This window comes from Populus alba, chromosome 1 (assembly GCF_005239225.2).
Source record: "Populus alba chromosome 1, ASM523922v2, whole genome shotgun sequence".
NCBI lineage: Eukaryota > Viridiplantae > Streptophyta > Magnoliopsida > Malpighiales > Salicaceae > Populus > Populus alba.
Window position 1 is genome coordinate 10,880,784 of NC_133284.1, and position 17,726 is coordinate 10,898,509.

Genomic DNA, 17,726 nt, shown 5'->3' on the forward strand with positions numbered 1-17,726 from the left:
AGCACAAAATTAAATCCTTCATGATAACCATGTAGACTCAAGCCCTTCACATAACTACAATTTATTTTCCTATTCCAATTGAATTCGGAGGGCTACATGCATATATCCGAGTTGCTGCGGTTGAAGATGGTTTTTTTTTTTTTTTCTTGTAACATTTCCTTGAATCTAAAATAAGCTAGTGTCAATTCTGATACGTATAACTTAACTGATCAGGTTTTAAGTTTTAAGTTTGATCCTTAAAGGTCATTAATTTAAGTTCCATAAACCTTAAAACTACTAAAAACTTATATGATAATTAACTTTAGGACTCGTGAGATATACACTCAAGTTAATCGAACACTCACATTAATCTAAAAAAAACCATATTATGTGGCAAACTAAGCTTAGTGTAGAAACAAAACCCATTGTCATAAAATAACAAATTTGAAGCTAAGAAACATTCAGACGCAAATGTTAAAATGCAAATGTAATAGGCATCATAAATGAAGTCTCAAATGATCTGAATTTATTAAGAGGGAGTATACAATAACGATAATGCTCATATCAATCCAGAGAAAGAGATGCGCAAAAAAGCCCTGAATGGAGGAAATATGGCTCTCTACTACATGAATGCTCTCGACATTATTTACGCTGGTAATTCTATCCTGATGGCTGTAAATAACAAATTACAGATTCCGATCGCCTAATGCAGGAGAGACGCGACCAATAATACGAGCAAGCCTGAAAGTCCAGTCGACAGTGACATCCTGCCACCACCATTTCCGTCGTTTCCAGGAACTGCTGTAAAGGTTAAACAGAGGCGTTGATGATGATTAATTAGATGGAAAACTACTATAGCCTACACAGAATTGAAATGATTTAACCACTACTGCGCTATGACCACCAATCCTAGAGGGTGCCAATTTTTCAGTTCATCGCTACTATATTCTCGGAAGCGTGTTCACAGAGGGATAGATAGAGAGGAAAAGGAGCGAACATGTTGAATACAATCAACAAGGCAGCAAATATGGTTTATATACAACAAAATCATTCTATAATTCTTCTAACGTGCATCAATATGTCATTCAAGATTCTATCCTTTTTTGTTTTTTATCATCCTCATAAACTATCCCTGACCACCAAAATAGAGCCAAAATATGAGGTGTTCTCCCCGAAAACGTGTGTTTGGTAGCTATAAATTAGTGTAAATTAAAGAGTTGTTTGAAAGTGGAGTAATGATTATATTAAAATGATATAAAAATATAAAAAATATTAAATAAAATAAAACGATATTTTAAACGCAATTTCAAACTGAGAAAATAAAGGCAAAATTGGTGGCGCACCGAAAGAGCACGCTAGGCATCATGATATCGACTCACCCTTACAATATCCTAAAGGATTCAATTATGACACGTTAATGTAGCAGCCGAGTAAGCACGGTTTAATTTTCACCAAAAACAGCCTAAACTTTGAAGTGACTTTTCTAATTAATTAACTGGTAAAAAATCAGAAACAGCCTGCCACCAGAATATCATAATCTGATATCCCCGGAACATTGATACTCAGATACTGATATAAAACCTAATTTTTACTTTTATAGTATCAAGAAAAAAAAATTATTATATTTACCTGAACCAGCTGGCGTTGGAGCTGAAGCTGTAAAAAGTAAGCAAGGACAAGAAAACAATTAGTTTCATGTTCAAGAACGTATATTAAAAAAAATATTCTAATCGAGAAAAATGAGAATATCAACAAAATCTGAATGACCATAAGTTGAAAGACGAGAATTAATATCTACAATCTTTAATTTTCTGTTTATCAGAGACAAAATTAACGTAGTTTTAAATCAAATTGCAATTTCTTGAACCCCAGAGGTTCAAAAATCTATCAAAACTCAGAATCCAAAATATATACCACCGCAACGACTGAGATCAGTGGTGACACCGCATCTCTGGCTGAGCATGACAGCCTGAGTGACATTTATGCCCAAACTCTGAAACAAATTGGGGTCGTTATAGAGTTTGCAAAGACAAGGAAGCTCATTTGCAACCGCTTCTTTGATGGAGTTGCAGCAGCTGTCTGGTGGTTGGGTTGTGGTGCTGAGGTAGGCTTGACATGGTACTAACTTAGATGCACAAGCAGTATTCTGGTCTTGTGCTCTCGTTAAGGTTGTCGCGCTTGAAAAAAAAACTACAGCCATCATCGCCAGAATAGAAATCTTGAGAGAAGAAGCCATTTCCTTGTTTCTTGTTACTGCCTGTGAGGAGAAACTAATTAATTTCTTGGCCTATGTATAGCCGGCCGTCTGGATAGTTTGTGTGTCGTTAAAGAAAGTGGGAAAATTAATGATAAAAGAAAGACTGGGAAAATTAGACACCCACATGACCTCAAAGGGCGTCAAAACCACGCTCTTCTGGAATACGTAAGGGTTATATTAGTTAATCCCAGCAATTATTTTCTATTTTGAAAATGTGAGAAACCTCAATTTAATCCCAACCCCATTTTCATTTGCATCCCAAACTTATAGATTTTATCAATTACGTTCATCTATTTCAAAAACTTCTTCCTCGCATCCTTTTGTCAATCTCTTTTAATATTTTAATTCTAGTATGAAGATGTTTAACCCGTTTCAATTTTAAGAATTAAGTTTACTAGCAGATGTCGGCTCTTTGGCATGGCATTTTAACATATATCTGGATGTTTTAAAAAAATATATTTAGCATAAAAATTATTAAATTGATATTTTTATGATTTTAATATATTAATATCAAAAAATTTTAAAAAATATTATTTTAATATATTTTTAAATAAAAAAAATACTCTTAAAAATATACATCATTACAGTACCTAACACACATGTAGTTTAGAACTTGGAACCAACTCACCCTCTTTGATTTTTCTTGGTGCGACCAAGTAAAACTATTTCCGTGTAAAACAGTTCCAGGATTTTAAAATCGTGCAAGGAAATGCTTTACTTACAGGAACATATCAGCTTCAAAATAAATGACGGGCAAGGCAACTCATACCTTCTAGTCTTGTATAATTAAGGGAAAAGCTCGAATGGTTTCCTATACCATCCACCAATTTTCAATTAATTTTCTAAAATAAAACTTTTCTCAGTCAAGTCCCCCATCCATACTAAATTAGAGAATTCGACATTATCATTAAATATTTACAATGATTTTAGACAAAGGGTCCAATCTAGAGCACTAGGGGAAATTTGTTGTTAGGGAACTGCTTTGATAAATTAACAATAGTCTCACAACTAATTTGAGATTTATCCTATACTAATAATTAATATTATTAATATGGAGTCAACAAATGTGTTCTTACTATTATTTGAGGTAGAAAACTATCACGGCGCGTCCGTTGATATTTCAAATGGAAGCAGAGACTGAACAGGGACAGAAGGCGTGCTGAAATTTGAAAATAGACTTGCGAGTCCGTTTTAGCATTGCCTGGAAAGTGACGTGCTGGAAGCCGGTCATATCATCGAAGGCCCAGCTGAGCTCTAGAATGGAAGTGATCTTCCCTGGTTATTTCAATTTGAAGAATGGACCTCCGGGTATCAAGGCAAGTCAAGTCAACGATTGAAATCTACACGCAAACCGGTGTTAGGTACGCACAGCGAGCGAGCGGGAGTCCCTCGACATGGCAGGAAGCTGCAGAGGTCACATTCCCGTGCTATGGAACTCCTGGTGTGTTTCACACTTGTGAGTTTTTGTCCCATTTCTTAAGTAGAAAGTAACAATCTAATGCATAATTCTCGCCTCCAATGCAGCCGACAAATGATTTTCTTGTTTTCTGACAATTAAAAAGACATTTTAGGTGCTCAAACTATTGTAGGAAAAATAAAATCAGGTGCTAAAACTTCAATGTTCAGAATGAAAAGGGTTGATGTTAAAATAAATTGATCGAATAAATACATACCAAAAATAAATATGGTGTAGCATCGGATAGAGCTTATTAACGTGAATTGTATTACTAGATTGACATTTTTATCCTTCATTAAATCAACTAAGAAAACTAAACTCAAGGATAAAATGATATTTGTCATGTGATTCATTTGTTTTTTTTGTCTTGATTAAAGGTGTAAATGACTTTTTCTTATTTTAGAACAACAAAATACCTTCATTACACCTAAAAGAAAAAAAAAAAACCTGATAATTGGCTTCGAGGGAACTTTTTTAAATCTCATATTTTATTGCATCGGTCTCAAAATTAATTAACTTTTTTTAAGGAATATTTTTATCTGGATTTTTTATTTTATAATCAGATAGATAGAGAGAGGTAAATTGGTCATTATAATAATTAGAAAATATAAAAAAATTCATAGCACATTAAATTTATTAAATTAACCTTTTTTTCATAATTAATCTAGTTTTTTTGTATTTTAATATGGATCTTTTCTATTATGATCGAATGGGTAGGGAGGACACCAGGTCAAATAAGAAATTCATTTCAGTTTATTTATCTATTTTTTAGCTCGGGGTAAATAAGAATTTTTATTTTCTGGGGGGGTGTTTTGCGGACACCAGGTCAAGAAAGTAATTAACTGGTTAATTATAAGAAGAAAGAAAAAGTCTCGGAGCTAAAAATCTTGTCATGAGGTTTGGTACGATTTTTGACGCAACAGCGATTAAGAAAAGCGTTGTAGTAGTTCAGATGTTTGGTCATTAAGAAACCTCGAAGAAAACCCGTTCCCTTTCATAAAGCAAGAAAAGCCACGTGTGGTGGAGGGTGGGTGGATTTCCCCATGTCAGCAAGGAAAAGAGCCATAAACCATAAACTCAGAACAACAGCCACCGGCCATTCACATCACATGGAGACTTTTCCACTTCTTGGTTCGGTGGACCTTGGTCATGAAAACAGTAAATTATAAATGCTCCTCCCAAGTTTTATTAAATATTTTCAATTTTTTAAATAAAATCATTTTTATATATAAAAAAATAGTTCCGCCGTAACTAAATGCCAGCATCGAGGTTAATAATAATAATAATAATAATAGAAAAGTATAACTCAATTAATCAAGTTTTATATTTATTTTCTAGAAATCATCAATTTGAGTTTTACAAATTTCAGGGTTATTAGAGACTTACTTAATCGTTAATTTTTATATCTTAAGGTATTAATTAAGATATCTTATAAGTTGATCTTGACATTCACCGGTTAAAATAATAATAATAATAATAATATTTTAAAGAATTTTTGTGTTACGGGACACATGTCAAAAGACTGAGTTCCTTCTTCTTCCTTTTCTCTGGCCTTTTGTTTTTTTGGTCTCATCCTTTCCTGGGAGTATAGAAAGAATATGTCTAAAACTTCCTCATTTGTCATTGCATCTCTACTGTTAACCCCCACTTCTAAGATGCTGTTTGTTTACACGGTTTTGGTGGCTGGGACTGCTTTAAAAACAAATCATGTAAATAATACGTATGGTAATAATAAAACACACATTATTATATATATGGGACCCATTAAAACCGCTAGTTTGTGAGAAGCAACTCTCAACTACTTCTCATAAGACCGCGTCTAGTACTCAGGTGAAATTAATTCACTTGGACACTATTCACTTCAAGAGTGAGTAGTATGCCCTTGAAGTGAACAGTGTTGATTTACTTGGCATTATTCATTTGAACAGTGTTTTAACTATTGATTGAACTGCGTTCGACTTGGATAATTTTTTAAAAAAATTTGTTTTACTCGAAAAACTAGTATTAAATATTATTTAATAACACTACATAAACTTAGAAGGATATCGCATGATAACGTAGTATTTGCGGAATTTAATCGCAATTCCAATCATGTTCTTGCCGGGTCCGACCTAGTTAAAAAAAATTCATTTTTTATTTTTATTTTTATTTTTAACTGTGTTTTATTCAAAAAAAAATTAAAAGGAGATTGCTTGATGATGTAATAAAAAATTAAATTTTTGTTGTTGCGTGCTTAAGAAACCATAGAAAATATAGTCCTTGTTGATAAATTTCATACGTGATGAAATTGCACATAGTTTAATGGAATAATAAAAAATATTTGATATCAATATTATTTATTTCATGATGTAATAACAACAGTTCAATCTATAATATTTAAATTAAAAATAATTAATATATATATATATTAATTATTTTGTAACCTCAATTTGAAAAGTATTTTTTTAACCCAACATATTAAACTATTTTTTGTTCAACCTTTATTTCAATCACAGTTTTAACCAAATTTATATTTTTCCAAACCAATCTCAACTAAAAGTACTTTTTTATAAAACAATTTTGTTAAAACCACAACCACAACAACAATCTCAATATCAAACACACTGTAAGATTATTATTTTTAATATAAAAAAATTTTTAGATATTACTAATGTATTTTCTAGTAGAAAAAAATAAATTAAAATTGAGTGAGAGTTAATCTAATGTGACCTGATTAACTTTATAAGTTCAAAGACAATCTAAACAGCTGTTAAAAATATAGTTTAACTAAAAATATATTTTAAAATATTTTTTTTTTAATAATGAGATGAAAACATATTGGATCAATTTAGGTAAACCTAGATTAATCTGTCAAATCCACAACCCGAGTCATAAGATTGGGATAATCTTATAGAAAATAAATCGAAAAAAATTATGAAACTCAATTCTCAATCAACCCAATGTTAAAGGTTGAAATTAAAAAAAAAATCAAATAAAAAAAACCCAGAAAAAAACAATTTAATTCAACCTAGATGAACATGTCAAACTTGTAACTCAGGTTATGTGACTAGAGTAATCTTAAAGAAAATCAAAACAAATTATAAACTTACTTTCCAATCAATTCAATGTTCAATGATAAAAGTAATAAAAAAATTCAATTTAAAGTAAGGACAATAAAAAATTAACTGGAGTCAACTTGTTAGACCCATGATCTAGATAATAAAACCGAAATAACCTTATAAAAAGCAAATTAAAAAAATTATGAAGTCTAATTTCAAACCAAATTAACATGCCAGTTCAAAATCAAAGTCATGATACCAAAATTAATATATATATATATATATATATATATATATATATTAAATAATAAAATTAAAAAAAAAAACCATAATTCCCCTCACAATTAGTTTTTGTTAACAAGATACAATCACAACAACTTTGAAACAATGGAAGTTTATAACTTCAACATGAAAGGTCCTATTTATGATGTTTTAATCAATGAATGATATAGTTTTTCTTTCCGCAGGAAGTGGCCAATATGTATAGTGCTTTCCTCGTATATAAGTGTTCTTGAAGCTAAAAAAGGAGGAGAGAAGAAAAATACAAAAAACGTCCATTTCTTCTTTTATCTAAGAAATAGATCGAGACAGTTGGTTTTGATTATGTTATAGTATATTTGAAATCAAATCACATATAAAATTGAATTTAATTTTGATAACAAATTATAATTTTTATATTTAAAATAAAATGCTAAACCATAAAATTCAATTCAATTATACTATTTGAAATATATATGGAAATTAATTAACAATCTAATTATTTTTCCTTTAATTAAAAAAAAAAACCTTGTTACAAATACTTGTATTTATCTTGCCCTTAGTTCTTACATTATTTTTATTTTTATTTATAAATTTACATGCATCTTGTATTTAGATTTATATTGTTGTTTATCAACTATTTATTATCGTTTCTCATCGTGGTTTTTCTTCTTTTTTCCCCCACTAAAAGTCTGGTGATTGTTCTGGGTTGTGGAAGAGATTAATTAACAATGATAAACATTTTTTAAATTTTAGATCAACGAGCCTAATAGTACGATCCATTTTCTTGTTGTGCGTGAATACAGGACAACATGTTCCTATAAAAGAAAGTTAAATTAAGAATTTTGACAATAACTTGGATTCTTCTCCATGTCCATTAAAGTGTGGATGCTCTTGTATTGCCACAATTGTTTCTTCTAACTGTATATGTTTTTTTTTTTTTTTTTAACTTACTTAACTTTGAGGAATTTTTTCACACAAGGTGTAGTTATTCTATAGTTTTTAGACCCGACTCGGTAGCCAACCCGGTCCACTAGGTTTTGACCAAGTTAATTTTTTTTTTAAAATCAAAACGATGTCATTATAATAAAATAAAAAAACCAACGAGCTGCAATTGAATTTTTGACCGGATCTTGCTGGGTCAAACGAATGCCAAGTTTTTCCTTTCATTGTTTTTTCTTTAACCTGACTTGATTTCAGGCCCAGATCAACTGGATTTTAAAACTATAAGTTATATCCTTCACTAGTTAAGACTTTGATGGATTTTGTTGTATATGAATTCGATTTTTTAAAAAAATCTTGATGGGGACTGTTTTTATTTTCAATGATATTGGGAAAAGTAGAGCAAAAATAATTTGTTTTTCAAATGTTATGATTTTGAATGTTAAGCCAATTAAAATGTATTTTGTTTTTATGAATGAGTTTTAAAAGATAGGATGCCCTTTTCTTTTAATATATCTTGAGTGAAAATGGTTGAAATATAGTTTTTCGTTGTCCAAAAATTTGAAACATGATTTTTCAGCCGTTGGAGTAAATTAAAATAAGTTGCCAGAGGATGACACATTATCCATTCAAACAATAAAAATAAAATGAACAAGATGTCATCTACCTTTCAATAAATTAAAACCCATGTATGTGAGGCTGTCCTTCTAGACCAAGGCGCGCCAATATTTGTATTTGTGGGCTAGGCTCACAAACCCATTCTTTTGCGTAAGCATGTTTGACCCTTCTTTTTTATAATGGCACTCCAATTCTTTTTTATTTGATTGCTTTTTTTTTCTTGTATTTTATAATAAGATTCTTTTTAAATAAATTTATTTAAATGATATCAAATAACTATATGATTATGCCATTATTCTCAAATATTATTTATGATAATATTAACAATTACTTTTTAAATAATTATATCTACACCTAACATGCATGATTTTCTAAAACTTTCACTAATGAATATTCAATGTGAATGGAATATCTATTTTATTATTTTTATTGTAAAAGTCTTATATAATTTTTATTTAATTTATTTTGAATATATTTATTAATATTTTCATCTAAAAAATATATCAATTAATGGTTTTTGTTACTTTATTACAACTTTGTTTTAAGATCATGATTAGCTTTCATTTAAAAACTAATGCTTGTGATAAGAAGAAAGATATATTTCTTGTTAAGAAAAAGAAAAAGGAAAAGGAAAAGGAAAAGGAAAAGGAAAAGGAAAAGGAAAACATAAATAAGGAAAAAGAGTTTTAATCAAAGATATGCATTTTTCTCCTTATTTCAAATCATCATCATTTTTTGGGATATTTTTTTTATTAATTGCCTTTAGCTTGTATACAACGAACTACATAACTAAAAAAAAAGATATATTGTTTTTTAATAAAAATACATGAATGAGCAAGATACAGTTTAGAATAAAAATTATATTTTTATACATAATTTAAATCATTTTTTATATATAAAAATCCATTTTTAACACTATATTATTAAACAAAAAAAAATCAACAAGTAGTATGGTATACACGATAAATATTTGCATATAAATCTATTTTTTACTATTTTTAATAAAGATTAAATTTCTCCTTGATGTGATAATTACATAAAAATTACTATGAAAATACAAAATTGCCTCTTGGTTCTAGTTTTAAATTTTTTGATTCCAATGGTATTTTGCTTGTTTCACTATGCAATTAAAAATATATATCTTCAATTAATTTAATAATAATTAATATACCATGTGAATAGATATTAATACTCCCTATGACTAGAATTAAGTTTTTTTTGGTGTGAGGTGCGAATCTACCATTACATTGTTCCGGTGAATGTGAAACAGTGTATCTGAAAGGTGTCTAACGAGCCAGATTGTAGGGCCTTCAAGTTGGGCTGGACTTAAAACTCCTCGTATTAATTTAACAAACCAGGCCCATTCCAGTGTGGGGGAAGGGAGGGGGCATCCATGGTTTTCCCCTCATCAAACAATTGGCAATGATGATGCAACATCACATCCAACGGTTGTAATTCCCGCCATCGTCAACAGATAAAACGACACGACAAAAAGCAAATCAGATAGATAACATCACAAGATACCACAAAACCGTTGAAAACACAAGAGCTTCTTCACTTGCAGTCACGGAGCTTTTTGAAACGGCCATCATCAAATGGCCTCTCTTACACTAGGCGGCTTCAGCATGACTGTCCGTACAAGACCAATCACAAGAACCAATCACAAACCCTGCAGAATCTCCTGCGTTAAATGGGTATCTCAACTTCTCATTTCCTTTTTCAATCTCATCTCCAATTTGTTTATAAACCATTCCGCGTTCAATAATCCCTTTGTATTTTCTGTTTTTGTTTGATTTTATGCAAAGGAAGGACCCAGAGGGGCTGTATGGGCCACCACAAACAGGCCATTTGGCTCGACGGGAGATCAAAAGAAGGCTCGAGAAAGACGAAGAGTTTCGCGAGGCACTTGAGCAGCAAGCCCGTGAAGAAAAACAGCGTCGCCACGCTCTTCGCCAAGTAATAATTCAATTAATTAATCGTTTTTATTATAAATATTCGTTATTATTATTTTGTATTTGTGATTTTTGTGGTGTTTGTGGACGTTGGATTAGTCTAGGGTGATACCGGACACTTCAGAAAAGCTGATAGAGTACTTTCTTGATACTGAAGCTCAAGAGATTGAGTTTGAGATTGCTAGACTGAGGCAACGGTTAGTCCTTTTAAGTTTTAAGCTCTGATGCACTATTTATTTATTTTACGGATAATGTTGTGAGTTGTTACTATAGGCAATATGTTTGAGATTTCGCCTCTTCCAATGAAATTGTTCTCCGGTGGCTAAGCTATTTTTCTTGACACTTATTTTTTTTTTTTAAAAAACCAATGATATGATCCTTCCCTGTTTTGATATGGGCTTTCTCAAGTATTACGTTCCCACTGTAAGCAAAGTTAGTTTCAAACTCCAGTTCTGAAGGAGGAAATAGCTTTTTCTTGAATTGTCCTTCTTTTCCATCAATTGCTTCATTGCTATGATAGCTCGTAGCTGCCTTTTAGTTGTCCCAATTCACTCTCATGCACAGAGTAAAGGAAGAATGTTAAGTACTATGCATCATGAGAAGTTCCACTTTAGGGTCATACTCATTATAGCATAAGAATGGGATTTTATTTTTATTTACTGGCCTCAAATCTTGCCTTTAAACAATGGCTGTGGAATTTGCAGATTGAACCAGGAATTTTTCTCGCAGCTACAATTTGAACTGGGGCAGCTTCGTTTTGCTGTTGCAAAAACTGAGGTTCACTCAAGAGTTATACGTGAAAGTTGAACCCCTTTTCCATAACTATATCAAACCTATTTATGGAAATGTTGGTGATTGTTGTAGGAGATGGAAGACAGATTGATTGAGTTGGAAGCACTGCAGAAAGCTCTGAAGGAAGGAACAGGTTTGTAGTCTCTGCAATCTTGCTTAGAAGAATTAACTTTTTCCAGCTTACTGGAAACTGATGGAACTGTGTCCCTTGTCCTGTTATAGAAGCCTACGATAAAATGCAAGGTGAACTTGTAAAAGCAAAGAAAAGCCTGACAAAAATATTGACATCAAAGGATGTAAAAGCCACTGTATGCACCACCCTTTTCACTCATCAATCTTTTAATTCAAATATTTTGCTATTCTTTTGCGTTGTTAATTAGGTTGATTTTGCATCTTTGGTTTCAATGCCAGTTGCTGGAAATGGTTGAGCAGAATGAACTTAACAGATCATTGTTAACGCTTCTTGATGAAAACATAGCAAGCGCCAACCAAGGTAAACAGGTAAGAGCTGGAGACTAAATTTTCTTCTCAACCTGTTTTGCAATCTCTCTCTTTTCAGTGTTGCCTTTGGGGTCGAGGAACACAAAAAAAAATCATATTGATATGAATGTGGCACCACAATCAGCATATAGGATGGGGGATATATTGGAGCAGATTTCTTCTAAGAGCTACTATGACCAAACATACGAGAAAAATTATGAATTTATAAATGCGTTTCCACTTTAGGTGCTCTCTAGGTGTTTCTTTATAGAACTGACATTCTAAAGGAGTGTGCGTTGTACTCTCCATTTTGTAACACTGCTTGCATGTTTTTCGAATAAAATTTCTATCAGTATATCCACTCATTCAACATTTATAAACATTTCCCTTCAACTTTTCCTTTTAATAAGGAGAAGGAACAAAAGTCCTAAACTTAATGATTAATGATTTGCTAGTTAGATTGAACTCTTAAATGATTCGTAATGTGCAGAAAGAAGCGGCAGCTTTCATGGAAAAGCTGCGTGCAGCTGTTCTCAAGTACATGACAGTTTAGCACGAAGGTGATGAATAATGGTACCTTTCAACTATGATGCAGTTTTTTTAATGAATTTAGCTTGAAAATGTATTTGGCTTATGAGTATTAGCTAGATCAATCTTGTATTAAATGAAAGCAATTGATTGAATGTATAAAGTTCTGCTTTGATTAAAACTTTTTACATAAACTTACCTGTAGTTCCTTACACCAGACTGAAATGGTACTGAAATTGGAATTCTTACACAGCTAAAAGCTTCTATAACATGAGGTTGGTGTGCTTTGCAAGGGCTACATTTCTTGTCCAAAACACCATAACATGTGAACTGTATCTCAATCACATTCCTTCTAAACATCATAAAAGTTTTCTTCATTGTATTGAAGCCAAATGCTGTTCGAGTAATATAGTCTTATGAAAATGTATATCATTATAAGCACTTATAATAAATTAAGTTCTATGCAATAAAGTATGTTTTGGACCTTACGTGTCTCCATTATGGGCTGAATAGTTACAGTAGAGGTTATCTAGTGAAAATAATTCTGATTGTGGAAAAGGATGAAGCCTTGCTTCGGTACACCTAGAAGCGACAACAATTTTCTAGACATCTCACTTCCACGCAGGTGTATGCGAGTTGTGAAGAGTGAAGACTGGCTTGCTACTGGCCTATCTAAAAGGATAAAGATTAAAAACTATACTGGATTATCCATACAAATGATAATTGTCAAAGATTTGTGCAGGCCTCGAACGATTTGCGCAGGACCAAGGTGTTTTCGTCAGTGAAATGAGCCAACACATTGGGATTAGCACGTTGCTTATGGCTGCTATTGGGTGTGATGTGGAGTGGAAGACACATAAAATAAGGATCTCTGTGGGTGAACCTATGTTTTTTGCTGGTTTACGTTTAGTTTCCTCCTTAACTCGCTCCTTTTCACATTCTGGCTCTTTTTGCCAAATCTTGCTTTTATTGTGTTTTGGTCCCACTTGAGATCAATCAAATAGATGTATTTTTTTCTTTTCTTAAAAGAATCTGCGTGTACTGTCCAATTAAATTAAACGAGGAACGATAGATTCAATAAGATCAGAAAAAAACCCAGAGGAGAATCACTAACAACACAAGAACTTCTATCTATTGTGTTCTTATTGAGCCCATGGTTTGCTTGCCAATTTGCAGCTGCATTGACTTAACTATAATTATAACTATCTAGACTTTCCACTCCCTAGCAAACAAACTCTTAGCCTTCACGATCATGCTATAATTCATGTCTATCTTTACTATCTCCTTTGTAATAAGCACAACCACAATAGCAAAATCTGACTCCAAGATTACTTTCTTCAACCCCAGTAACCAAGCAACCAAGCGAGCTCGATCCAATCCAGTTATCACTGTCCATAACTTTGCTTTAACCGAGGAGCGCATTCCAGTATTCATTGCAAAGCCCTTAAATCCAAGTTCCCATGTCATCTGGAGAATTAAGGTGGATTTGTTAGTTTTCTTTTGGTGGTTTGGAATTGAGGTTTATTTCCCTTTGGAGAGTTAAACCCGCAAGCCCTCCTCAAAGGGGGATTGTTGCCACCAGTCGAGCTAGAGCATCATTGATTAAATAGAAGTAGTTACCATATATACTTTGTTCATTTTAGGAGGCAAGGCTAGAATGTGTTTGGCTACGTCGTTTAGGTGCCCCAAAAGTATTAGTTATTTGGTAAGTGATAAACCATTGTTTACTATTAAAGAGACTTGCTAGAATTTGTGGGTGCGTCTCTATGCCGCTGAAAATAGTTTCAAGCTACTTCAATATGTGGACATTGAAGAGTTGCACTGTTCACTGTTCACGTAAACATTAAAGACACTCTCTACTATTTCGGCCGGACTGAATTCAGTTTAATATTGAATTGGATTCGATCCAGTTAAAAAAAAAATTATGTTATTTTTATTTTTAATTGTGTTATATTCAAAAAATTAATATTTAATATTATTTAATGATACTATATAAATTAAAAATATCAATTGAATTAAACCATAATTTTAACTAAATATTATATAATCAATTGGAAGATATATACCACCTTTGGAGCTCTTTATGACAATCCCATGCTTTCATTCAGTTCATTGAAATCATTTCATCTATCTTCTTCAAAGACATGGCAAGACGGGTCCTTTATCTACTACTGCTCTCCTTTACCCTCTACGTGGTTAGCATGGCAGGGTCTGGCTACAGCCCCAGAGACTTTATCAATGCCTCATGCAAGGCCACTCACTATCCTGAGTTATGTGTTGAGTGCTTGTCAAGTTATGCTAGTGGCATTCAACGAGATAACCGCCTTGTCTGTGAGTCTAGCCAGGGCTATATCAGCTAGCTTAAGCATTTGTGACCAAGATGACTAAAGTCATATAGGGGGGCTGAAGCCTAGAGAATACCAAGCGCTGAAGGACTGCTTCGAAAACATGGGTGATACTGCGGATCGACTAAGCCAGTCTGTCAGGGAGATTGGTTATATGGGTCGAGCTGTTGGTCAAGACTTTGGGTGGCATATGAGTAATATTGTGCAGACTTGGGTTAGTGCAGCACTTACTGATGAGAACACTTGCCTTGATGGGTTTTCTAGCCATCTAATGGATGGAAATGTGAAGGCTGCCATTAAGCTCCGGATCACCAATGTTGCTCAGGTCACTAGCAATGCGCTTGCATTGGTCAATCATTTTGCGTCTAGACACCGTGCCAAAAATTCTTAGATTTCGTCGAGGCAGAAAGGTTCCTGTCATGTGTGATCATCATGAGGAGTTACGAGTAGGTTATATGTGTTGCCAAGTTTTGTGCTTGAGCTTGCAACTTCTATGTAAATGTAAGATAAATGGCCTTAAGTTTCTGGCAAGCTCCTGTTAGTGTTGTGTGATACCATTGTTCTGTTTCCTGTAAAAATTACATGCAACACTTCACCCATCTGTCTATTTCATGGCCCGTGTAACTATAACTTTTCTCCAAACCTTTGCTGAAGTGAAGCAGTCAGTTCATTAGGAAAATAGGTGAAAAAATCACATGCTTGAATTTGCTTTCTGAAACCACCTAATCGCTAGTTTTTGTCGTTTTCAAATAATATTCATCATTATTGCGCATGACTTTATATTTACGACACTTGTTGAGGACGCTATCTTTGAAAATTAGAACATACTAACGAAAATATAACGAAATTTTAGATTATGGTGAATTTTATAAACAAAATAGTTCAATACAGTATTTATCGGTAGATACAATAGAAATATTTTCTCAATATATATCGAGAAAATTATAATAAAAAATAAATAATTAAAAAAAATCAAAATATACAATGACATGTTATTTATATAGAAAGAATTATCGTGACAAATTGAATTAACCCGTCAGTGAAATATGTTCATAAATTTATCAGTAATATTTAATTTATGATTTGGCGAATAACCCCTCTTCCCCTTCCTCATTTCTTCTTCTTCCTTTGTTTTTCTCTGCAAATAAACCACCCCCTATTTTATAACAAACCAAACTCCCATCACCACAAATTCAGCCACACCAACATTTATTTTAGTATTTTTTTTTATGTGTTTACTTGTTTTATAAATTTTTTTTATAGAAATTTGTTGTATGAATGTATGATTTGTACATAATAGGGTTTATTTGAGATTTTAACAAATTATATTTGTTTGTAATATGATGAAATTAATTTCAAATTTGTGACTTAGATGTTCTGTAATAAAATAAATAATGACTTATTTAATGACCCGGTTTATATTTTGTGAATTTTTATTGTTGAGTTGAAAATTTTGGTAAATATATAGGAATTTAAATTTATGTAGATAATTGATAATGATTTAAAAGTACTATTAAAATAGATTAAATAAGTTTTGAGTTAAACCAATATTAACTAATTTATTTAGTTTATATAGTTAATTAATACATGTTGTCATCAATATTCTATATAGGTTTGATATAAGTAATGGATGATCGTTCATAGATGTATCGAGATTCATCTGAATGGTTGCGTGTGATGGATTATTATAATGGAGTTGAGGATTTTATTAATTACGCATTATCTAATTCGAGAAATATTAGTGAAGACGGTATTAGATGTCCACGTAATAGGTGTAAAAATAAAACATTTCTTGATCCAGATATTTTAACAATGCATCTTCTACAAAATAGTTCATGGAGAAATACTTGTGTTGGTTTGCATATAAAAACCATATGTTTTTTATAAGACTATGCTAGAAAGGATGGTTAGGTCAACTTTTAGTTCTAGCAACGTATATGAAGTTGTAGATGACAATAGTAATCCTTATAAGAATATGGTTATGAATGTAATGATATTGAATCAGGGTTATGCATGTGAATGTTTAAGTATAGATAAAGAACCATATATAGATGCAACTAGGTTTTTTAATATTTTAAAAGACTCTTACGAACCATTATTGGATGAGTGCACAAATCACAATAAATTATCAGTCATTGCACATGTGTTTACCATTAAGTCAAACCATGGGCTAATTAAGGCTGCTTACGATATAATTATCAAATGAGTGATAAACATTTTACCTGAAGGGAATAAGCTGAAAGAGAACTTTTATGCTACTAAATCCATGATGAAACCCCTCAGCCTAGGATATTAGAAAATTGACATGTGTCCAAACTTCTGTATATTGTACTACCTTGAAAATACAAAGTCGACCGAGTGTAGAACATGTGGGCATGCTCATTAGAAATCTAAAACTAGCAGGGGAATGACTCTTCTCACATATAAAAAACTTAGATACTTCCAAATCACTTTTAGACTGCAAAGTTTATTCATGTTTTCAAAGACTATTGAGCACATGACATGGCATCATTCACATGATATGATGGATGGAGTGATGATGCACTTTTTTGATAGTCAAGCCTAAAAACATTTTAATAAGGTGCATTCTTAGTTTTCAATGGAATTAAGGAACATATATCTTGGGTTATGTACATACAAATTCAATCTATTCGGGTCATTTGTTGCTCCTTATTCTTGTTGGCCGATGATACTTATGATAACCAATTTGCCACCGAGGTATGTATGAGGCTTGAGTATATGTTTTTATCTATGGTCATACCCAATCTTAATAGTTCATGTCGAAATATAGATGTTTATATTTGACCATTGATTGATGAGTCGAAGTAGTTGTGGTCATTCGGGACTTTAACTTATGATATCTTGAGAAAACAAAATTTTCAGATGAAGGCAACTTTGATGTGGACTATTAATGATTTTTTTTTTTTTTTGCATATACAATGGTTTTTGGTTGGAGAATGCATGAAAAATTAGCATGTCTATACTGTATGGAAAACAATAAGGCTTTCATGTTAATAAATGATGGTGTAACATCTTTTTTTTTTTATTGCCATTAGTAGTTCTTATCGACAGATCACAAGT

At 32.0% G+C, this 17,726-nt stretch overlaps 3 protein-coding genes across 9 annotated transcripts; 2 read left to right on the plus strand and 1 right to left on the minus strand.

Annotated features, from left to right (window-relative positions):
- Positions 1-483: 483 nt before the first annotated feature.
- LOC118036104 (non-specific lipid transfer protein GPI-anchored 7) lies at positions 484-2,303 on the minus strand. The gene is made up of 3 exons (XM_035041809.2): positions 1,894-2,303; positions 1,609-1,635; positions 484-780 (listed from the first exon to the last, which is right to left on the minus strand). The coding sequence occupies exons 1-3, from the start codon at positions 2,213-2,215 to the stop codon at positions 683-685; spliced, it is 447 nt and encodes a 148-aa protein (XP_034897700.1). The 5' UTR covers positions 2,216-2,303; the 3' UTR covers positions 484-682.
- Positions 2,304-10,053: 7,750 nt separating this feature from the next.
- On the plus strand, positions 10,054-13,452 carry LOC118036105 (uncharacterized). 7 transcript variants are annotated; one of them, XM_073410136.1, is made up of 9 exons: positions 10,054-10,242; positions 10,358-10,504; positions 10,600-10,697; positions 11,205-11,277; positions 11,365-11,425; positions 11,515-11,600; positions 11,704-11,793; positions 12,263-12,345; positions 12,926-13,452. In XM_073410136.1, exons 1-8 carry the CDS (start codon positions 10,144-10,146, stop codon positions 12,323-12,325), a joined length of 717 nt encoding a protein of 238 aa, XP_073266237.1. In that variant the 5' UTR covers positions 10,054-10,143; the 3' UTR covers positions 12,326-12,345; positions 12,926-13,452. The 7 variants fall into 7 exon arrangements, with proteins under 7 accessions (XP_073266237.1, XP_034897703.1, XP_073266244.1 ...); XM_035041812.2 differs by having other exon boundaries at positions 13,043-13,452; XM_073410143.1 differs by having other exon boundaries at positions 12,263-12,332.
- Positions 13,453-14,390: 938 nt separating this feature from the next.
- On the plus strand, positions 14,391-15,241 carry LOC118036107 (pectinesterase inhibitor 9). Its single transcript, XM_035041815.2, is given in 2 exon segments — positions 14,391-14,614; positions 14,616-15,241. Coding segments are annotated over 2 exon segments (591 nt in total). The 5' UTR covers positions 14,391-14,444; the 3' UTR covers positions 15,037-15,241.
- The last annotated feature ends 2,485 nt before the right edge of the window (positions 15,242-17,726 follow it).

Excerpts from the sequence above, each read along its gene's own strand:
- LOC118036104 (XM_035041809.2), bottom strand. The coding sequence starts at position 2,215 with ATGGCTTCTTCTCTCAAGATTTCTATTCTGGCGATGATGGCTGTAGTT. Across the intron at positions 1,636-1,893 it reads TGATCTCAGTCGTTGCGGTG|CTTCAGCTCCAACGCCAGCT; the intron begins GTATATATTTTG and ends TACTTTTTACAG. Across the intron at positions 781-1,608 it reads TCCAACGCCAGCTGGTTCAG|CAGTTCCTGGAAACGACGGA; the intron begins GTAAATATAATA and ends TAACCTTTACAG.
- LOC118036105 (XM_073410136.1), top strand. The coding sequence starts at position 10,144 with ATGGCCTCTCTTACACTAGGCGGCTTCAGCATGACTGTCCGTACAAGA. Across the intron at positions 10,243-10,357 it reads GAATCTCCTGCGTTAAATGG|GACCCAGAGGGGCTGTATGG; the intron begins GTATCTCAACTT and ends ATGCAAAGGAAG. Across the intron at positions 11,794-12,262 it reads GCGCCAACCAAGGTAAACAG|AAAGAAGCGGCAGCTTTCAT; the intron begins GTAAGAGCTGGA and ends CGTAATGTGCAG.